This window comes from Aulostomus chinensis, chromosome 8 (genome assembly GCF_037954235.1).
Source record: "Aulostomus chinensis isolate RoL2024-O1b breed Wild chromosome 8, RoL_Achi_v1.0, whole genome shotgun sequence".
Classification (NCBI taxonomy): Eukaryota; Metazoa; Chordata; class Actinopteri; order Syngnathiformes; family Aulostomidae; genus Aulostomus; species Aulostomus chinensis.
In genome coordinates this window covers 9,884,490-9,907,739 of record NC_141327.1, presented here as the reverse complement: position 1 = coordinate 9,907,739, position 23,250 = coordinate 9,884,490, and the positions used below count along the sequence as shown (strand labels likewise).

Below are 23,250 nucleotides of genomic sequence, written 5' to 3'. Positions count from 1 at the left end.
CGATGCCGAGGAAACGTGTGACAGAAATTGGTGCGAGAGATGTGAACAGGGGAGCAGATGATGGGAGAAGGGGAGGGACTAAGGAGAAGCGAAAGGATAAGTGCACAGGGGATGGATCTTGATTGTGTGAAGAGAAGTGTGACAGGAAACAGAGACGACAAAGGAACGGGAAAGCGAGGCAAGGTAGAAGCTATAAGGTATCTGTGATTGTAACAATGAGTCCACTGCCGATGAAGCAGCTTAAAAGGAGCTGACAACGAGACTATTGTTCTCGCTCTATTTTTCATCCAGGTTTGTTTCTTGTTTCACTTCTATAATATCTTTCCTCCCCTGTCTCTTGGAGTGTGAACGTGTGTCAGCCAGTCACCCTTGTAATTGTGCTAGTACAAGGTGTTTGCAGAGAGGCAAGGTTGATGGGCTGATAATAGGCCTGGCTTTAGGGGTGGAAAGACATTTCCATGCATAGCAGCTGGCTCACAATAGCATCTCACTCACTTCCCTTGTGTCTCTCACCTCTCTCGCTTACAATCGGTCTCACGTACCTCAATTCTCCCCCACCCCTTTTTGCTTCTCTTTTCTGTGTCTTGTAAATGGAGAAACACATCAGGGATCCCTGTTGTTATGAGCTCTATCTCTCCTCAGCTGCTGTTTGTTGTTCCGCCCCCCTCTACATTTTTCCCCTCCGCCTCTCCCTTGTGTGTCTAGCAAGGTGTGAAACAGTGTGGCAGCCCAGCAGCTTTCTCAGTTTTCTGTTTGATGCATCGCAGCGCATTTCACTGGAACAAGCCAGTGCTTTCTGGGAGCAGAACTCATGTCTCGTGTCAGTGCTCCTTTGCCTTGCACTCCCCCACTTTCACTCATTAAACTTTTTCCTCTTTCTGCACTTGCCAGTGCCCCGCCTTCGCTTTCAGCCCATTCTGCTGGAAAGATAAGGGGAAATGTACGTTCACACAAACACATTATCTCAAATGCAGACACACAGCCCCGACAAGTGCCGCCTTCTCTGTCACACACTTTCTTCTCATTTTCATGAGGCTCCTGTGAAAAAGGAATTGTACACACACACACACACACACACACACACACACACACACACACACACACACGCACACAAACTCACAGTCATATTCTGGCCCTTTATCCCCTCTTGGTAATCTGTTTACGGAGTGCTGGGCCCATTTGAGGAAGAATTTAATTGAAACCGGGGCTAATCTGATGATGGCATGGAGCTGCAGCGCTTTCAGCCCTGCATCACCTCCAGTTAAGTTGCACCTTGTAGTCCTCACACTCAATAACTTGCTGCTTCATTTCATGCCTCACGGTTCAATGCGGTCCTGTCCATTCATACATGCCACATTGATTGTTAATCCGACATATGATATGCAGCTCACTCACACAATTCTCATCTTTTTTCTTGTCTGTGTCCTTCTCTCCTCTCTCCCTCATCTTTTCCCCTCTGTTCCTACAGGATGGATATTATTCCCACCGGCCAAAGGAGAAAAGTAGAGTGGACAGCAACAATGAGAACTCAGTACCGAAAGACTTTGAAAACATAGACAATAGTAACTTTGGTGCACGCTCTCAGCCTCATCGCCAGACTGTTGGTGCTACCAGCAGCAAACAGCAGCGGGAGCATCTGCAGGAGAGGGCTCACGCCCAGCAGCAGGCCTGGCGGGACAACCCCCCTAGTCTGGGCCGCAGCTCAAACGAAGTGCTACCTGTAGGTCATCAGCTGCTTGCAACCAGCAACAACTCCCACCTAGGTGGGCAAGATGTTGCAGGAGGGTCACGGCAGCACTACCGTGCCTCACCACAGACCCAGCAGGCCCAGTCACAGCACAGACATCAGCACCCCCACAGGAAACAGGCAACTGCAGCGCCACTGGAGGTGACCTATGACCAGCCACCGAAGTGCGAGATCAGTGGGAAGGAAGCCATTTCGGCTCTGTCAAGAGCCAAGAGCAAGGAGTGCCGGCAACAGATTGCAGAGGTGTACTGCAGACACAGGGAGGGTCAGTTAATGCCTGAGAAGGTCACTCGCTACTGCCCCCTTGAGGGTGAGTCATGAGCATTTTATTAAATGGGTATGTGTGTGAAGTGAGTGTAGATGCTTTATATTCTGTGCAATCATTCACTTGATGAATGAATCAATATCTATCAGGCTTCCCACTGTCATTTAAGACTGTTGTGTTATTTCAATTATGATTGCATGTTTTCAGACAATGTCTGATGCTTTCATTGTTTTGTTTGAGCACCCATATGCACAGTTTGGCAGAGACAGAAAAAACCTTAGAAGCAGTGCTGATGCAATGTCCTTTCCAGGGTTTGATTGACGTCTAATTTTTTTCATATTATATGCTTCTACTATGCTGTTCAAGCTTTTTTTTCAGAAAGAAAAGAAAAGTAATATCTGTTAAGCTAAGGACAATGAGTCTCGTCAGACCATGCTTTCCTTTTTGTGGTTAAATATTTCCTGTAATTGCAATTCTTGTAAAAGCCAAGAAATGTCTTTTTTGCTGATGGGTAATTGAATAAGTAAATTGTTGGAGAAAATGAGGATACTGCTTGTATTCTCTTGAAATTGGTTTCCAATTTTCATTTGTATTGTCACACTGGCCACAGAACACAGGTCCTCCTTTTCTTTTTTCAAAGAATGTATGTACATCTGCAGTCTGGCTGTGGATTCTGCCAAGAAAATATGTTGGTTGCAACAGAAGGGAAGTAAATTAAAGAAAACAAACAACATAAATTGTTTTAGTAAGGTGTTGGGCCACAGACTGAACAGCTAAGAGTCTGGACATACTGGAGGGATGAACACCTTTCTTCCCAGTGATCCTTTAACAAAAAATATTTGATGATTTTGGTGGAGGGAAATGTTAAACATTTTGGTATAAACTATCCCAGAGGTTTTCATTTGGCCTTAACTTGTGGTAAACATCATTTTCATACTCATCAAACCATCCATAGAACCTCTTGTGTCTTTTGAATTCAAGATACCTCTTCCAGATGATAAAGGTGGTCTCAGAATAACTTTGTATTGATTTTCAGTGATGCTTCTTTCCATTGGTCAGTGTTTTTGGATAAATGACATGACACACGTTGCTTTTGCAAGGTAATTTTGCCCTCCCCACATTGCACAATCAATAGTGCCAAAAACATTCCTTAATGCCAGATATTTTTTTTGTCTCTGCTTGGAAGTAGCCTACTTATTTTGAACTTACATGCCAAGGCCAAAGAAAGTGAGCTGTCATTCTTCCTTTTGTGTTCATATGGCAGTTGGCATCTGACATATTGTTCCATTACTGCCATCTTCTGCTCCAAAGAGCAGCTCTCATCATGACAGACCTCCTCATTTCAGGGCAATCATTAATTCCATCTTTAAATGTTCTTTAAGTCCTAAGAACCCAGAAATAAATTAACGTTGCTGAATGTCCTGTTCCTTTGTCTTAAAGTCAAAAGGTTGCTTTTGTTCTCTTTGTTTTTGTTGTTGTTTTTTGTCAAATGCCTAAAAAAGTTTAATATATATATTTCAATGTATTTTTCAACAGCATAAAAGGGGGTTTCTTATGAGAAGATGATCTAATGTACTTAATTTGTCAGTCTCATGAACTTTTGTTAACGATAAAGCTTATTTTCTGAAATAATCCAAATACTAGTGTAAAAGTTTCACTGGCATTTGGTGATGCTTACATCCATGCTTATATCCAGATTGAGACATGTCACCCCAGCAGCACTCTATAATGTTCATGTTTATTTGGATAGAGGGCAAGACAGTGAGATCAATGTGGTCACTCAGAGCTATGTGCTTAGAGCTGCCCACTTGGGTTGCCAAAGACATATTGGTTTGAATAGATCAACAGCATATCTGAGTGCTATGTGTTCTGTCACAATGACCTCCCTCATGCCATGTGTGATTAGATGCTGATTGCCTTATAATGCAGTACACTGTTGTGGAAGCATCTATATTTCTTAGATTTCTGCACTTTTGCTTCTAAGTTTTTCCTCTGAGTAACATGAATCAGCAACTGTGTGTAAGTGTACAGCACATACATGGGTTTACACATGTAATAGGAGTGGGCGGAATTCAGCATGGACAGCAGGGGAGGAGGCACAAACTTAGAAGCACATTATGCTTCTTCAGCCATCTAGCCAACCTTTCAGGCCATCATGTTATTAGAAGTCAAGGAGGCAATGACTTTGCAACTTTCATACATTCCCAAGAGTAGAGGTATCGTTTGTCAGTGTCTATAAGCTCCACATCACACAGCAAATCACAACCCCACTCAAACTGACAGTATGATCAAAAGAGACAAAGAAATTGAAAAGGGCTTTCCCCTGGTGGCTAGGCTGTAACAACACGACAGCTAAATTAAATCACTTTTCTGTCTTACTCTCCTGCCAGCCTGCTGCCTGCCAATGTGTTATCTTGCTCTCTCCCCCTCCTCTGCTCTCATCCCAATTCAAGTCCTAACCTTGTTAGCAGAAAATTGTCCAATTTGATTTGATCAGTATTCTGTCCTTGCGGCCTTGGCTATATTAGCAATTGTGTTAGCGCTGATATTAGCATTATTGAATACACATTGAGGAACATGTTCAGTCGCTTTGCCTACCGTATGCTAACCTGGCTAATGATGATATGTTTGGGTTGTGACACTACTGTAGGGGTACAAGCTGGTCTTGTTTAGCCCATGTAAAACACTTTGTACAATTCAAAATAAAAAAGCTAGAATGAATATTTTAATGCACACCAATGTGTAATCTGGAAGGATTTGCTCATAGAATTATCAACTGAATTAGCTTCACTGAACTAGACTTGTTTCTGGCCCACAAATGGTAGCATTGTTTTAGTTCACTCTCATAGCTCACTCTGAGAAATAACAGCTCTAAAAACCTGACTGTACACTAACTGACTTGCTGGTGAACTAATTAGCACACTAAAGAGCCAAATACTTCCCCCAGGAGTTGGTGTAGCTCTAACTAGCACTGAAAGGAGAGTAAATATTAGTGAGACAATAATTTTCCTCTGTGTCTTTTGGATGTGCAAATAGGCAGGTGTTTGTTTATGAGGTTACACCTCAAATTGAACGATAGACATTTGTACTGCCCCCAGTGACAAGGAAAATCAATTATTACATGTTTAAAAAGTGCCACGCACATTTCCTAAAGTGAGGAAATGAGATTTGGGATTGTACGCATAAAAACACCTCAATGATTTATATGCCAGCAAACCTGGCTTTGTGGATGCTTTCAAAGAGCAGACCTCATCCCCGAGACATTTTCAAATGGAATTTGTTACAAGCCCTTTGGGATATAGCTTGGCTCTTGTTCTAACTTCTGATATGAGCAGTTAAGATGGAGGGTGGGTAAGGCTGGAAGTTACACAGGATGATGGAGGAAGAGAGAGAGGTGATAACAGATGAAGCAGAGGTAGTTTAAAAGATTGATGGTGACAGGAAGGATGATGAAGACTGCTCATTGAAGAGTGATGAGTTCAACAAGGGGGCTTCTATTTTTTTCTTTGCAACCAGGCCTGCGGTCCCTTTAGGTGCAGAGACTGTTCAAAAATACAGTGTTGCTCTTCTGCAAATACAACATATGCTCAACAAAACTGACAATAAATTGAAGCTCACACACACACACACACACGCACACACACACACACACACACACACACACACACACAGTGCTCATTAGTTCAGCTAGCTAGTATAGCACAGACTCTCAAAGTGCTTTGTGAGGCAACTGGCCAATTATCCATGTGCAAAGAAAACCAGTGAACCTTCTTAGCTGGCCACCAATTACTGCTCAGTGTGATAGAGCCCCCAACACCCCCCTGCCCGAGCTCCCTCGGATAGAAATCAAGAAATAAGTATGAATGACTGACAACAAGCACAGCCAAGTGGAGTCAAGGGAGCCTGTCATTAACCTCAGCCAACTTTAAACAAAGCCATGCTGAACACCTGCGTTTAAATGTGAATGAATGAAGTCGTTTAGGAGGGACAGGGGCTTCTTAGCCCATCCTTGTCACTTTGGTCACTTGCCATTTAATGTGAGTAATTACAGGGCCTTAGGGCCAGACATAGAGGGGCGTTAGGGGGAGCGTTTTTAAGAAATGTAACCTCAGGGGAATAAAGTGTTCCCTCAGCCCCCTCTTCTTCAGCACAGACGGGCTCTTGGGAGCTGAAGTCCCAAATTACAGTCATTAATCTCCTTAAGGCATGTTTTGTGAACAAACATGTCTCATAAGCTGCTTGTGCACATTTGTCATAATAACTTAAGATCCAAATGAAAACAATGTCACAGTGTAGGACTGCCTCAGTGAAGGTTTGTCCATGTCGGAAGTGTTTGTTGATGGTTAAGGGTGGTACAAAGCCACACAATAGAGTTGTGTGAGGTCTCCAATGGCTCTCTAGAGATGATTGGAATTGTTTAATTTGATAGTGGCTTGGCAGGCCACAACTGGGGAGGTGTTTGTGTGCATGCTTTTTGTTGTCATTTGTGTGAAATCCAAAGCATCTTGTGGGAATTGTGCCTGAGAGGAACGATTGCACATTGTCAAATTGTGCTCCACCCTGAAAGCCACAGAGGAATCACTTATAGGATTTCTGTCCCTGTAAGGACAGCATTTTCACTGTATGTGGTGTCTGGTTGAAATTGTCGAAGTTCCAATTCAATCACATAACAGAAAAGATGAGTGAGTCATGTTTTTTCTGTTTTGTTTTTTTTGTACCACAGCAGCTGCTAAATGAGCCGACTGTCTTTTTTGTTATATTTTATTCATTTATTTATTGATATCTCATGCGTAGCATAGCTTCTTTTTCTCAGAGCATAATCCTGACCAATTTGGCCCCCTGAAAATGGCTGTTTGGGATGTTTTTCATGACATTGTGGAAAGCAACCTAATTGTGCTTGTTGCATTCGATGTTGTTTAGTGTAGAAATGGTTGGATTAATGTCTGATATTTTCACAAAGGGAGCTTCTTGATTTATAAAGTGCAATTTTCAGTTCACGCACAGACTGAAATACACTGTTGAAGGCATCCATCTATTATTGATAATAAACTCACATTGCTACTTATTTACCTAACTTTTTGTTAACCATTTCTACCTGTAGGATAACATTTAATTTAAGACATATATTCACTTACATGAATATTATCATTGTTATCTTTTTACCCACGCAGGTAAAGCTAATGCTAATATCCAGTGGGATGAAGACTCTGCTGAGAGCTTCCCTCCAAATCCAGTGAGAATAGCGTTCGTCTTGGTGGTCCATGGACGAGCCTCTCGCCAGTTTCAACGCCTCTTCAAAACCATCTACCATACCTCCCACTACTACTACATACATGTCGATCAGGTGAGCCACAAACAGCCTAAGAACATAGAAACTTTTACAAGAGACTAAAAGATTCTGTCTACAGATGTGTATTTAATGTGTAACAATATTCGGCTAAACATGTGGCATGATACAATATGTACAAGAGGATCAAACTACATCCATGTTCTGCCATAATTATGGCTAAAATTTGACAATTTATCATATATATATATATATATATATATATATATATATATATATATATATATATATATATATATATATATATATACAGTACATATATATATATATATATAATATTTGAGGTAAATGATCACATCTGTAGTCTCCTGGTGCCTAAGGAAGCTTAAAATGTAAAACAATGTTTTGTATAACTATGGTGGTGGTAACCTCTGGTGCTACTATGGCAAGTGACTGTCATGGTCTTTTCTAAAAATGAAAAACTTCCACAGAATGTGAGGCCTTTTTCCATAAAAGCACAGTGTGTCAGTTTATTAGACAGCTGCTCATCTCACTCTCACTAACATTAGCAGGGTTTTCTTCTAGATGCATCTTATAGATTTTATTTGTCCTAACACATTTTCCTCTCTCGCTTGCCCGCCCACCCCCACCCTCCTCACATTATGTTTCTGCTGCTCTGCATCACACAGTGTAACACCTTAGTTGATGTCCCTGATAAAAATGGAGAGAATCTTTACATTTACAAATGAGATTGTATTGAGGTATGAATCTAGAGCTTGGGTTTATGATGATTAATGGAGCAGATTAATCTTTCACAGTAACACAGAATGGAAAAGTGCACTTTTTATAGCTGTTCATGGAAGTCTCAAGGGAAAATTGAGAGGAGATGTATAAAGAGAGACGGATAAGGTGTTATCTTCTTGATGATGCCCATGATTGGTAGAAACATCCTGAAACAATAAAAACATCATTTTAAGCACCAATTCTGTATTATATTGAAAACAACTGTTTTCTCTTCTTCCACTATAAAGATACATAATCTCTTTTTGGTTACTTATTTATTCGATGATCGCTAAACTTTAAAATCCTCATTAATATAAATTGGTGTTTCCATGATTCCATTCAGTTGTGTTCTTGAATTAATAATTGCATTGAAGGGATGGTTGCCAAACACCACAATTAGAGGAGGGGGACACTGTTGTGCATCAAGTGCAGGTGTAGTAAAATGAAAAAACCCAGTGTCTGGGAGAGTGTGTGGACATGCTGTGTTTATGTTGCCTGTAGTTGGAACAATGTGAAATCATAGTGGCACCTGTTCACACACATGCCCATGCACAATAAGCAAGTCCTTTTTAATCCAGTGTTTTATCAGTAAGAGCCTGTTTAAAATACCGTTAATGTTCCTTGATCAAAATAACATAACATAAAGATAATCAAATTTATATTGTGGGACCTTTATAGAACATGGTTTTCAGGGCTAGAACCAAGAATTCTAGGGGGAATTTCCCTCGTTGTCTTTCATTTTTGTACAATCCATCACTTAACAAGCTGATTATTTTCAATCTGTTTCAGCGCTCCAACTACCTCCACAGGCAGGTGCAGGCCGTGGCTGCTCAGTACCCCAATGTGAGGGTAACGCCATGGCGTATGGCCACCATCTGGGGCGGTGCCAGTCTACTGACCATGTATCTCCGCAGTATGGCTGACCTGCTGGCCATGAGGGACTGGCGCTGGGATTTCTTCATCAACCTCAGTGCGGCAGACTACCCCATCAGGTAAAAAGACTTGCAGGGAATTCAAAAGAATGTACAAGAACTGACCTGTAAGGAAACATTCAGTATTGGTGTAAAATCTCTCATGATATGGTTTTCACTTTAAGAAGGCTGGAACCCGTCATGTCGAACAGTAACAGACCTCTCAGCCAATATGGAGGAAATTCAATACACACCAGTCCGGGCTCCTGTGGTTAACAGTGATCTTTAAATAAAGAGTCGCTCACTCCAAACCAAACAGATCAATGAAGTAGAACGTCTGCCTTTCTCAAAAACTATTCCCTCACCTTCTCTTCTCTCCAGGCCCATGTTTTCTTGCTTGCACTTCATTGAATGGGTTACTTGGTGAACTGATTACAATTTAATTGCCAAGGGTCAATAACTATTGACTTTTGAGTCCTGCTGTGTACCGTATGATCCGAAAGTCATCTCTTCACTCGAAAACATCCCTTTTAGGAGGCTTTAAAAGGTAATTAAAAGCCACAAAGTCTATGCAGAGTGGACATGAAGTCATGGAAATTGGCTTATGGAGGAAGAATGTCTCGACTAGTTCTTTTTTTTATGTTTATAGTCCTTCTGGGAGTTAAGGGTCTGCTGGGTTTTTGATGTAGCGCTGCAGCAGCCAATTAAAATCCTCCTATTAAGGAGAGAGTTATCTCTTCCGCACAGCCAGATGTCCACCAGTTGAGTTTAGACAAGCTGTAATGGTGGGCAAAAAGAAGCTAGATTTGGTTGTGTCCACAGCTGGAGCCAAGATGAGGAGGCAAATGTGGATTTTGTTCATATACAGATTCAGTCTTGTTGTGTTTAGCTGTTTCCACCATATCGATGAATACTGCTGTCTGTCTGTGTGTGTTACTGTGCTGGTGTGTACATGTCTGTGTTTATGTCTTGCAGTCTGCAAAATTCACAGCCGATGCCCAGCACCTGTTTTTGTACACGTGTGAATGTTTGTCTTGCTAGTAGGCCTGCTGGGCTGTCTGACCATCCTTCAGTGCATATCTAAATGTATTTGCTAGCGTTCATGCCTCTTCATTTGCATGAAGGTGAGAGTATTGAGAAAGGGCTGACAATGGTGGTTTTAAGACCCATCTGTTGGGAAATGAAACAATTGATGGAGCAAAATACAAAGCCGAGAGGCAGAAATGACAGGGAGAAGCGAGGGAGCAAGAATAAGGAGTGAGGAAGGGGAAATGGAACTGCATGTTTTCTTTGGATCCATGCAAAATGGAAATATGTAAATTATACCCTTATATCTTTGCTTAGCAAGTGCATTTGCAACCACAGCTTGGATTTGACGAAGTTGAACTTGCAAATATGGTCTTTCTAAGTGCTGTCCTGGGTTAGTGCCCCATTCATGTTTGAGTGTCCTCAAGCCTGTGAACATTCCACACTCTGATCAATTGAGGAAATTAGGGCAAAAATAAACAAATTAATACCTGATTATGGCTACAGTATTAAAAGTCTTTTTTCTGGAATAATAGTGGAATATTTAGTACATGTACACATCCACTCAAGAAACGAGTGCAATGAGTGCAGGTGGTGATGATTGTTGGATCTTAATTATGGCATTTTTTAGCCTGACCTCTAATAAAAATATGTAATCCAACATAATAACTATCAATATTTTCTGGAATTCACAAGCTTGTTGTGACTGTATGCATTTTAAAGCTGTACCACCCAAAAGAAGTTAGAATGCATTTGGTCACAGAGTGGCACTGGCTTGTCCGCTGGGACTGTACTGGTGGGTGCGGTCAGGAATGCGGGGGGCTCCCCTGCCCTGCCCTGCCCTGAGTATTGCTGTGTTATCAGTAAGACTGGAGACAAGCATTATTTCCCCTCTAATTCCCTGATAATGTCTGTCCTGCCGCATGGCTGCCTCTCAAAGGCAAACCCAGAGCCCCTCACACCAGCGAGGGGGTTGTGTGTCCAAGGGGAGTTATACTGTGTGTGTGTGTGTGTGTGTGTGTGTGTGTGTGTGTGTGTGTGTGTGTGTGTGTGTGTGTGTGTGTGCCCAGAGAGGCCAGAGGATGAGTTACACGCTTGCTTTGTCAGAGAGTATGACCCTCTTTCCCAGCTTTTATCTACACAGTATCCTTGTTTTTCTCTCCTTTTTTCCTTTAAAACCTCTTCCATAGACTTTACAGCAGTTTTCCATGAGTTTGAGCTTTGCAAGACAATAACAAGCTGCAGGCCTCTCACCTTCTAATATCTTCCACTTTATGTCTCTGATGCAAGTGCTGCAGCTAATAGCTAAACAGCTTTGCCTGGGAAATGATGGGTGCCATTTCCTGCTATGAAACAGAGTTTTAGTGAAGAAAAAAAAAAAAAACCTGTGGTAGGTTAGGTTAATGGCTCTTGACCGAGGTGCTAGCAGAAGATCTCTATGGAGCCTGAGTGCTTGTCACTGCTCAATAGAGAAAGGGTTAAATGAAGAGGATGAGTTTCATTGTACATATGACAAAGAAAGACTTATTTTTCCATCAATCTGTTCGAAATCTTACTTCAAAATGCTACTGACATTAATAAATATTTCGTACGTTTTTATGTCAGAGATGATAAATATTTGATCCAGTTGAAAGGATGCTTATGACACACACTGCAGTTATATGTTCATAACTTTTAATCCATGGCATTTAATTCTTTTCCTCTGAAATCATAAATTGAAAAAAGGTCAAGGATGATGATATGATACAGAAAAGTTGAGCATTTTTGAGGGTGTAGACTAGACTACTGTGTGTGTGTGTGTGTGTGTGTGTGTGTGTGTGTGTGTGTGTGTGTGTGTGTGTGTGTGTGAAAAGCACAGAGAAACAGAGCAGCCATTGGGTTGACAGTAAGCAAACTAGACCAAGTGGATGGGGTGACCACTCAGGTGGCAAAGCTGGAGCTTGACATAAATTCCCCTTGTTCTGTGTGTTTGTGTGTGTGTGTGTGTGTGTGTGTGTGTGTGTGTGTGTGTGTGTGTGTGTGTGTGTGTGTGTGTGTGTTTGTGTGTGTGTGTGTGTGTATGTGTGTGGGCGGGCTGGCAAGGAGTGGAGACAGAAGACTGCATGTGTCTGTACAGCATATCATCAGTTAGGCTTTATGGCTCAGGACCTCCTTAGATAAGCCCCCCAGGCTGTGAAATTGCTCCTTGAAGAGAAAATGACATTAATATGCACTTGTCCCTCCCCCCCTGATCCTTGAGTTTTGTTTTTTTTTACCACAGCCTCGCTGCTCTTTTAGAAAGGCAAACCAAACCATCATGAAAGGCTCAACCACCAATGAAATGTTGGAGCCACTGACTGAGGCACAGCCTCCCGAGCAAAGCTTTTAGCCTGTCTGACTTGTGTTTGAGAAAGGAGACTGCACCACAGTGTCCAAGCAGCAGGACGCCATTCATCAAAATCATGGATAGCACAATCTTATGTATAATCCTAAATACTTTTATGGAGTAATACTGACAGTAGCTAAGGTCATTAGTTTGTGACATAAAGCCGCTGAAAAGTTCACATCTTCAGTATTTCTCAGCAACTTTAAACACCACTTTGACTCAAATGTCTGTTTTACATCTTGCTTCTTGAGTTCAGTGTTTGAGAGTGATGTAGTATATGCATTATATTGCAAGCACAAGCATGATTTGTCGTTAACTAGGGTTCACACAAGTTTGAAGTTGAACGTGTCACCTTCAGAATACATGCACTGAGAACGGTGGTGCTACCAATTCAGATTTCATTCCATAGCTCGCACTGGACATGTTAGTAATCCAAACACTCAAATGAATGGCCCTGTAATACATTTACCCTGATGCATTTCTAATTGTTTTGCTTTTCTAATAAGGACTGCTGTGTGGTTTACTACAGTTTCATGATGTAACCTTAAACACAATGCCAACGATAACAATCATGCTGTCATTCAAGAATTTTTTTTTTTTTTTTCCCCAGTCTGGGTATTGGCAGATGTGAAAATGTGAATTAGTGCATCTTTAAATCCAACACCATCTAATATTTCAAGCTGTATATTATTTAAGACTTACATTTTTTTTCTGATTATGAAAATATTTTTTCTGAGCCTTTTAAGGTTTCATGCATAATTACAATCATAATGTTAAAATATTTGTATTTATTTTCACCTTTATTGAACAGCAGTATTCAGTACTTTAAGAAACACAATATTTTAGGGCATTTCAAAGTGAAATACCTACCTCAATACAAGTTACCACTTCATGAGCAAAAGTATTACACTTAAAAACAAGACAAATATCAAATAAAAAATGTTTTAAACTTAGGGAACTCAATGTCAAAATAGTTGCCCGACATACTGTCGTACTTCTGGGTGAAGACTGTTCAAGTCTATCTCCTCCACCCATCATTTGTTTAATGGAGGTGTAGCTCTCTTTTGCCTATGGAGTATCAGATGTTGAGCAGGAGACAGGGCTACTCAGGTCTCAACTTACCTGACGCAGGATAGATATGACCCAGGGAAATGTCTCCAGAACCTTCAAATGTGCCAAATCCTGTCTTATGCATGTTGATGATGACATATTGATGATGAGTGTCCTGCCAGTTTACATCTGATGTTGTAATTCCCACATGACACCAAGCATGAATCCCTTTCCCTCCCCGTGAAGTCCATATGTTTCCCACTCCAGCGTAAAACATCTTATTCCATTTCAGGACCAATAACCAGCTGGTGGCCTTCCTGTCCAAATACAGAGACATGAACTTCATCAAATCCCATGGCAGGGACAATGCCAGGTGAGATTCAAATGTTCAAACTTCATTTTAATCTCACTAAAACACACCAACCTATCTGCTTCTCTCTGGCTCGAGCACTCTGTTTTTCTCTCAAACTCACAAACACACACACAGCAGTACCTTAGCACACACAGCGCACTCCTGCCAGCACGGTATGGTCACTGAATCATAATACAATTAGCTCCCATCTGCAGCCTCATTAATTAACCTTCTTGGTAGGGTGAGCTAGCGAGGTAGCTTCCAGAACACCCGCCCTTGCTGCGGCCACCCTGCCGCCCTCTGCTTTATGCCCCATCACACCCTGATAGCAAACCAGTCAGTACCTGCCACCATGGGCAAAAATACCCATAAACACAGGGGAAAAAAAGTCCTGTATGGGCACGTGACTCAGCATGACTCAGCAGAACCTTTGTGTGTTTTCAGCCACAGTATTTTGGTCAGTGTTTTATGAGAGTGAAGCTTTTCAAAATGTAATTCTGTATTTTGCAATCTTGTTACTTATATTCTATGGCTGACACAACATCCTGAAATACTTGGCCCTTTTACTTCCATTAGTCATGAAAAATGCATGAGTTTATTTCTTAAAAGGCACATATGGATGTATATGTGTATCAGCCCCAAGGTCAAGATGGCAACGGTCTTTGAAAAGGAAAAAAATATGGTTGAACTGAACCTGACTCCCTCCATCTAACACCCGATACAGTCACAAGAGCAACACCATCTATTATGTATGCAGGGTGAAGCTGCTGATATAAGTATGTCTTGACAAGTGAACAACAGATTTGGCATGACATTTACAAACAAATGATTGAAGGTTTTTCATTGTTAGTATTGATAACATTGTTTAAAAGATTCTTTGTCTTATTCAGTAGTTGTCTCGCAGCCCTGGATTTGTTTTTTTAAATTTTCTGTAGTTTTGACTAGATCTGTTTGGATGCTGATATTGTCATTCTTGAATATTCATATTCTTTTCCATGCTCTAAAATATGTTTTCCCATTGCAATAATACAGTTATTACTTTATAAAAGAACTCGAAGAAGGGATTGGGAGAAACTACAGAGTAACTTTAAAGCCCCTTTCACACTGCACAAAAACCGCAGATGAACACGGGTGTTTGGGCACTCTGAAAGTGTCGACTCGGCATTTCAACCTGCGTCCACCGACTCTCAAGCTACCTGGTTGTTTAGCAGCTCGCCTCGGCTCTGCTTGGCTCACCTGCAGTGTGAAAAAGGCAACCTGCGTTGTCTCAGGTTTCGCGCAATATGACCCATTGACATAGATCTACTTTCCTGTCGCATTCTGATTTTGTCACTGTGCTGCCTGTCAGGCTGTCATTGTGGAAGCTCCTATAAAGAAATACAATTTTTAAAAAATTGGTCTGGGCTGTGCTGCGAAAGTTTTGGCTTCTGCCATAAGATCAGTCTTCCTGTTGATGTCCCTGAGGCTCTATTTCACTCCTTTTTTCTCCCAAACAATTTACATGTGTATGAACTTACGTGAATTAATCTATGTAATGCTTGGGAACTCCCACCAATCGGGGAGCAAGCGCGACCGTGTTTATAAACAACTTGAGTAGCGATCTTGCACATCTTTTTTATTGATCGTGGCAGCACACTGTCAAGATCGTGAAGTCTGCGAGCTGCTCATCATCCTCTGAAGAAGAGATCCGGCAGCAGATTTCTGGAACCGTACGGGACACGGTGACTTATGGGAACATCACCGTTCAACTCAACGACGTCCGTGCTGTCGTTTGTTTACCTATCAGTGGTCTGGCGCACTTTTATGTGTAATGATGACGTTGTCAGCATGATGACGTACGAGAGAGAAAAACACAGTCACGCAGTCCTCACAGCGGGAGCTCAGACCTGCGTCTGCTGGAAGCTTGAATGTGCCCTAATGCCGAGCAACTGCGGGTACAAAAACCCGCTGTGACACACGTGTTTCAGTGTGAAAGGGGTACAAGACTACAAGCAACATTGCAGAGTGATTTTTTTATGTAAATGGTATTTTTGAAATTCATTTGGATGCTTGTGGCATTGAATTTGTATTATTATTAACTAATCAGTTCATTAATCAGTCCTGGTAAATTCACAAAAATAATGAGCCACAGTTATCGCCATCATATTCAGTAGCTAGTGCTAAGTGTAACTTTTTTGGTCACCAGGTTTATCCGTAAGCAAGGTCTGGATCGTTTATTCTATGAGTGTGACACCCACATGTGGAGGCTCGGTGACCGTAAAATTCCAGAAGGCATCTCTGTAGACGGTGGGTCCGACTGGTTCCTTCTCAACCGCTTGTTCGTGGAATATGTCATAAACTCCAAGGACGATCTGGTCACCAACATGAAGCGCTTCTACACTTACACGCTGCTGCCTGCCGAGGTAACACAGACGGACAACACTTTCACATGTTCAGGCTTTTCTTAACATTTCACTGACAGGGAATAACAATTTTCTATTTGGACTACATCACTCTTAAAGACTGTATAAGCTGCCTGTTTTCAGCTGTGGTGATTTTCTAGGAAAAGAAGGACTTGGAGACTGAACAAGGCAGAAACTGAATGATCTCTGTGGATTAAATTGGATGTTTATCATAAGGTTCTGTGAATCTCCATCTCTGCTGCTCCTCTACTCCCAATGTGAATTGGATGGTGTAAAAAATGAAAAGGCATACCAAATTCTAATTTTGTCTGTGCCCCCCCTTCCCCTTCTCTATCCATCTCTGTCTCTGTTTTCTGAATTCCCAGTCGTTCTTCCACACTGTGCTGGAGAACAGTGCCCACTGTGAAAGCATGGTGGATAACAACCTGCGCATCACCAACTGGAACCGTAAACTGGGTTGTAAGTGCCAGTATAAGCACATTGTCGACTGGTGTGGATGTTCCCCAAATGACTTCAAGCCTGCAGACTTCCACCGCTTCCAGGTAAGAGTAACTCATGACAGCAGTGTAAATACACATCAGTGAACAAGAGACAAACTGACAGTAAAAGAGATCTTTGATCTCTTCTTACACTTGAGTGTAAGGACTTTGTGTACATTCAGAGAGCTTGAGTAAAGTTGTGGACAGGGCACATAATCATGTGACCTACAACATAGGTGAACGTTTATTCAATATACATACGATACATTGTATTGAGTTTCTTCAAGGACTTTGAACAGCTTAAAAGGAATAACTAGTTGTAGGGTTTGTGCTCACAAAAGTTGAACAACAGTTGCATTTACTAAAATAACTAGCATGCCAGCAAGAGAGCCGAGATGGGAGGGAAATGGGCATGTGGAGATAGAAATGTAGGAGTAAATTTTATGTTACAAGGCTGCCTGGCAAGAGACATTACAGACTGCATTGATGCAACATGTAATTACATTTTCAAGACACTGAACATTAGACTGCACCATGCGGTACAGTGTTTGGTATGCAGCAAAGTGTACCTGGCTATTGGTTATAGCATCAATTTGGTGCATAACTGTAAATCAAGCTTATGCCACAGGACACAGTAGAAGGATTTAATATGCTTGTGCTCCATCATCCATTCTCATGATTAAAGAAATCATATTTTCTCAGTGACATTTTATTGTTTAAAAGGATTTATTCAATTAAATTGTATTCAGGTTAATATTTAGCAGGGATTCAATTATAGCAAACGTTGCCAAAATGAAGACAAAAAGAAGCTTTATTTATTTCTTCGTTGAAGTATACTGTTGCAGGATGAGATTCATCAGAGAAAACCCATAGTAGGGAGAATTTAATACCACAGACATACAGTATATACATAGAAAAAGATTTTGAAGAAAAAATGTTTGTTTAATTCATTCATTCGTATCTCCTGGGAGTGCATAGGTAGTGGAGGTTGAGGTAAGGTTGTGCTAAAAGATTAATTAAATGAATAGAAAAAAAGTAAAAAATAATAAGAATTACAACAACAATTGAAATTATATATATAATGCAATGCAATGCACAAAAATGGACATATGCCTCTATGCCTCTCAAAATTAAACTAAAAAGAAATATTTGTGTTTGCAAGTGTGCTTTCAAAATAAAGTCAGTTTACAGTAAAGAAGCATCTGCAAATGGTAAACTGAAATTACCTGGATTACAAAGCATATTCACACAATTCTTCAGTACTCTAAGGTGAAAAATACTTAATACAGTAGCATACAAACACAAACATTGGCCGTTAACTTGAAATACATCAGATAAAAGGTCCACTATTTCGTCAAGATGATTCCCACAGGTGGGACGTGGGTGATGTTCACAGCATGCATACCTAAGTGTGAAATGGGAAATTAGCAACAGTCAGTACTTTATTTTTGGAACGTCTCAGCATGCAGCTGTTCTACAGCCTTCACAACCAATACACGCTAAATTCTTTCTCCATTAGTATGAGCCATGAAGAGAAAAAATTAACAATAATTAGACCCTCTTTGCCTGAAGTTTGAAGGGGAGTAAAGGGTTACAGAGAATTTCAGAACAAAAGTAAATGAGTCGCAGTGACCCGGGGAACTAGAAAACAGGCAGGAGCCCAGTTGGGACTTTTAAAGTGCTCCTAAAATGTAAAAGCTTGTGTACAAAGTGAAAATACGCTGACATAGTTAACATCTCTCAAAATCATACCCTTTTCTGCTGTGACTCATTTCATGTCCTTCACATACCAGTCAAAACCATCACACTTACCTCAGTCCTGCCTCTGACAGACCTGTCTGACGTCTGTCTTGCCTCAGTCTCTGGCATTTCAGTGCCAAGACATTACCACAGGTCCCTGGCAAAGCTGCTGGGTCTGGTTGGCACCCAGGTATCAGTGAAGCCCAACCCTGGGAATAAAGCGAGCTTTACCAAAGTTTGCCAGGTCCCACTATAAATAGGACTTAATGTCCCATATTTAATATCCCATTGAGTGTACAATCTGACTTTGAACCATAGCATCAGGAGAGATGAGACTACTACACTGTACTATAGACTGTATAAAAATGTGGGAGAAGACTTCAGGACCAAAAACTTAAGCAAATGTCCTGGTTGAAAAGAATTAGTCTGATTGTGTAAAACTCTGCATTCATTGCTATTCATGATGTTAATTCTGTAAATGATGTCCCATTTAATGTGAAAGAGATGAATGTGTTTTAGGTTGTGGCTACCTTGTGGTTGACAAGATGTTAAAAACATTAGCTAAGAGTATCCATAGCAGAATAAACATTAAAATGGCTGTGTTTTGGAGTTTTGTGTTTGTTTTCAGTTCATGAAAAGTAAAATTGTGGTTGTGACAGCCACAACATTGCCAAACTGAAGGCACACATCAGTTGTTAATATCACCATGACTGCATCCATTTCTTTGGGGAGTCTCCAGAGGTTATACATCAGTTTGATTTCAGAGGAGAGGCATAATTCAAGGTACAACTGTTGAGTTTCCTGCATAGTGATTTTGAAGAGCTGTCACTTGGAGGAGGTATTAAGGAGGGAAACAGTGGTGATGTATTTTTGTCTTAGTGCATCTTTGTTTGTAATAAATTGTGTGTTTCAGATTGGGGTGCATTTTTGAGGTCTTGGAAAGACAGGCTTTGAAAGGTTGGTGCTTTCAAATGACTGCACCATAGGGCATGTCAGAACATGCAAGATCCGGGAATGTGTCACGACTAAAATCTGTCTTTTACATGTTTTATTTGTCAGCTGTAACCCCACACATTAATTTATCATCTGCTACCATGTGAAGCCACACCAAAGGCCTACAGTTGCTGCACCGCCATGAGAAAAAGCTGAATTCTCAAAAATCCGCCAAAGCTTGATTTGGTCTTTCTTTTTCAGCAGGTAGCACCAACGTGTTCTGTGCTGGGTAGCTAACAGTAAATAGTTTTGTGTCTAAGAGGATGTCTTTGTGTGTACGCCAAGCTGTGGAGGTGGCAGACTTCATGATGCACTATCAACCACACGAGCAACAATGTGACAGCAACAGCGAGCGTGAGAAAGACATGGGTGGAGAGGAGGATACCAGAAAGAATGACAAATACTATGAAGACTTGCAAGTCTTGCTGAAGATGGAACGTCTTCCAGCTCCATTCACATATCAATATTTTTGAAGTGCCATTTTGTGCCCAAGCATGTACTGGCAGTTATCTTAATTGCAATCTCTGAAATGAAGCCAACTGATGGAAACCCTGAGTGAATAAGAGCAACACCACTAAAAGTGCAAGCAACTCAAAAGTTGTATTGTCATGAGATTAATAAACATCCTTTCTATATTGAATCCTCCGCCTCCTGCATCTGGGATTTTAATCAAAAAATCTGACTAAACCCTAGATTTTTGTTTTGTTGTTTCCATCCCGTACCAAGAGTTGTGATATAAAATGTCAGCTCTGTATGTGTATGTATATATATATATCCATCCATCGTTGTCTACCGCTTATTCCTTACTAGTAAGGGTCGCGGGGGGGCTGGAGCCTATCCCAGCATCTACGGGCGAGAGGCCGGGTTCACCCTGGACAGGTCGCCAGTCCATCGCAGGGTCAACATACAGAGACGAACAACCATTCACACTCACATTCATACCTACGGTCAATTTAGAGAATCCAATCAGCCTCGTCCCAAAATGCATGTCTTTGGACGGTGGGAGGAAGCCAGAGTACCTGGAGAGAACCCACGCAGTCACGGGGAGAACATGCAAACTCCACACAGAAAGATCCCGCGCCCGAGCCGGGACTCGAACCCAGAACCTTCTTGCTGTGAGGCCACAGTGCTAACCACTGCACCACCATGCAGCCCTATATATATATAAATTTCAATTGTTGTTGTCATTCTTATTTTTACTTTCTTTTTTCTTTTCATTTAATAAGTCTTTAAGCACAACCTTACCTCAACCTCCACTACCTATGCACCCCCAGGAGATACAAATGAATGAATTAAAAAAACATTTATTCTTCAAAATATTAAATCATTTTTTAACTGTTCAGTGCATGAAAACAATCACCACTTACAGCTTTCGGTAAGCAATGTCACAGTACACTCAACAGTGTGTAATAATTTTTAGATGCCCCAACAGCAGCAGCACATTGTGTAAATACTGTATGTCCACCCACAGGGCAATTGTGGAGATTCAAGATGCATTGCAGTTACACTTGATTGAGATGCACTGTGACCACATTCAACGCAAATGTAAATGCAATGCATCTCAAATTCCTACACAATTGCATCTTCCACTTATCCTGTTAAAGGTCGCGGGGGGTTGGAGCCTATCCCAGCGGCTTTCGGGCGTGAGGCGGGGTTCACCTTGGACAGGTGGCCAACACATATAGACAGACAACCATTCACACTCACATTCATTCCTGTCGTCAATTTAGAGTATCAATCAGCCTAGTCCCCATTTGCATGTCTTTGGACTGTGGGAGGAAGCCGAAGTACCTGGAGAGAACCCACGCAGGCACAGGGAGAACATGCAGACTCCACACAGAAAGATCCTGTGCCCAAGCCAGGACTCGAACCTGGAACCTTCTTGCTGTGAGCCGACAGTGCTAACCACTGAACCACCGTGCTGCCGTCCTTGTGACCGCGTTCAACTCAAGTTTACAATTGTGTACAGATTTCAGATTGCAATTGTGTACAGATTCAAGAGGAATTGCATTACACTTGAGTTGAATGTGGTTGCAATGCCTCCCCGACCAAATGTGGTGTGCCTGAACTGATCATAATCCATGCTCAGTGCATCTCGGTTGCATTTATACCTGTACTTTCAAGTTTGGTCACAAGTGATCCAATTGGAATCTGATCACAAAAGATGACAGGTGTTAAAAGGGTATTTCATTGAACATTGTAAATAATCCACAAATGCACATGAGAAAGATTCTTTTTAAAATCCCCTTCAAACACCTCTCCTCTGTTTTTCCTCTGCCCACATCACTTCCACATGCATCTCACACAGCATATTTGTTGCTGTGCCATCCTGGCGCATGGCAATTTTGTAATCTTCCCTGTTTTTTTTTCTTTTGTTTCTGTATCTCACCCGTCCTTGCTTTTCTGTTCTGTCACCCCTCCTTTCTCTCTCTGCTTCTGTAGCAAACAGTGCGTCCCACCTTCTTTGCCAGGAAGTTTGAAGCCAGCGTGAACCAGGAGATAGTGAACCATCTGGATGCCTACCTGTTTGGGCCGTTTCCCCTGGGAACACCAGGCCTGAACTCATACTGGGAAAACGTGTACGACGAGCCAGATGGCGTGGCCAGTCTGTCGGACACACAGCTCACGTACTATCACTCCTTCTCACGGCTGGGCTTGGCCAGGGCTGCCACCTCACTGCAAGGAAACCCAAAGGATCACAGCTGCAGGTTGGTCTTCCAAACATATGGTCATACACACCCCAACATGCTTCTCATGTATTTGTTCTAAATGCAGAAACATATGTTATTTAACACCTGCAGCAAACCTCACAGACAGTGCTCAGGTGGTTTCTACCCTCAAAAGCCAGCCACACCCATGTCTACATGGGAAAACTAAACGTACACTGAAGATATTTGTTTCTGTTGAAGCCTGGATCACATTTCATAGAAATAAAGTAACAAAGGATAGCTCCAATAAGCAGCTGGGAGCTTTGGGTAATGCAAGTCTTTTGTAACATGATATGACACTCTGTCAATTTAGACCTAAGATAATGAGGCTATCTATAGACCATACTAGTGAAGGCTGCCTGGGTATTATTGGTGGAAATGTATGAATGCCACATGGTATTAACAGAAATGTGGTCAAATGAAAAGGGAAAAACACTTTGTGCTGTAACAGCCAAATGCATCATGTCAGCTTCATGTATTTCAGTGAGAGATTTAAGAGCAGATGTTTTCAGTAACATCAGGTGTCAGAGCATTTTAGATGAGCTTTCCTTTTGTTTATTTGAAAGAACATGAAACCCACAAGGAGATTAAACAACAGTGACAAATTAAATATCCTGATTCAAAACACACCGCAGAGGGATGAATTGCTTTTGAGTGTGTGTGAAGGAGAAAAGCAACCTGCCCCCAAACAAAGGAGAAATAAACTCAACAGTTACAGTTGCATTTGAACCTTGCAACATTATCCTGGCATCTTTATGCACATCTTAATGAAAAAAAGAAGCTAAATGGAACCCAGCTTGGAGGAAAACACTGTGGGAAGACATACTGTTACCTGATCTGCTGTCTTTTTTCTTTTTTTTCTTCTTCTTTTTTTTGTGGTTATCATCCAAACTGTTAATATATATAGTTCAGCTCTAAAAAGCATAAAACTGAAAACTGCAACAGCCTTCCAATATGACAGGATCTCCATATCCGGGGCTCACTCTCCTACTGCCTTGTGGGAGTTCTGCTTTAAACTCCTGTGGGTAAGGCTACTGAATACAGAGAGGAAACATGTTTCCATCTGTCAAACCTCAAAACCATCCATCAATTATACCTGTTTCTACTCATATGCTGCATCTAAAAAGGAGGGTTTTCAAAGC

At 41.4% G+C, this 23,250-nt stretch overlaps 1 protein-coding gene across 2 annotated transcripts in view; it reads left to right on the top strand.

The window, feature by feature from the left end:
* xylt1 (xylosyltransferase I) overlaps positions 1–23,250 on the top strand; it is an 86,200-nt gene that overhangs the window by 46,576 nt on the left and 16,374 nt on the right. For both annotated transcript variants that reach the window (XM_086210803.1, XM_086210804.1), the window contains exons 2-8: positions 1,469–2,057; positions 7,184–7,356; positions 8,872–9,074; positions 13,727–13,807; positions 15,972–16,188; positions 16,554–16,730; positions 21,843–22,108. In XM_086210803.1, the coding sequence (XP_086066929.1) occupies positions 1,469–2,057; positions 7,184–7,356; positions 8,872–9,074; positions 13,727–13,807; positions 15,972–16,188; positions 16,554–16,730; positions 21,843–22,108 (1,706 nt within the window). The remainder of the gene's footprint in view (positions 1–1,468; positions 2,058–7,183; positions 7,357–8,871; positions 9,075–13,726; positions 13,808–15,971; positions 16,189–16,553; positions 16,731–21,842; positions 22,109–23,250) is intronic.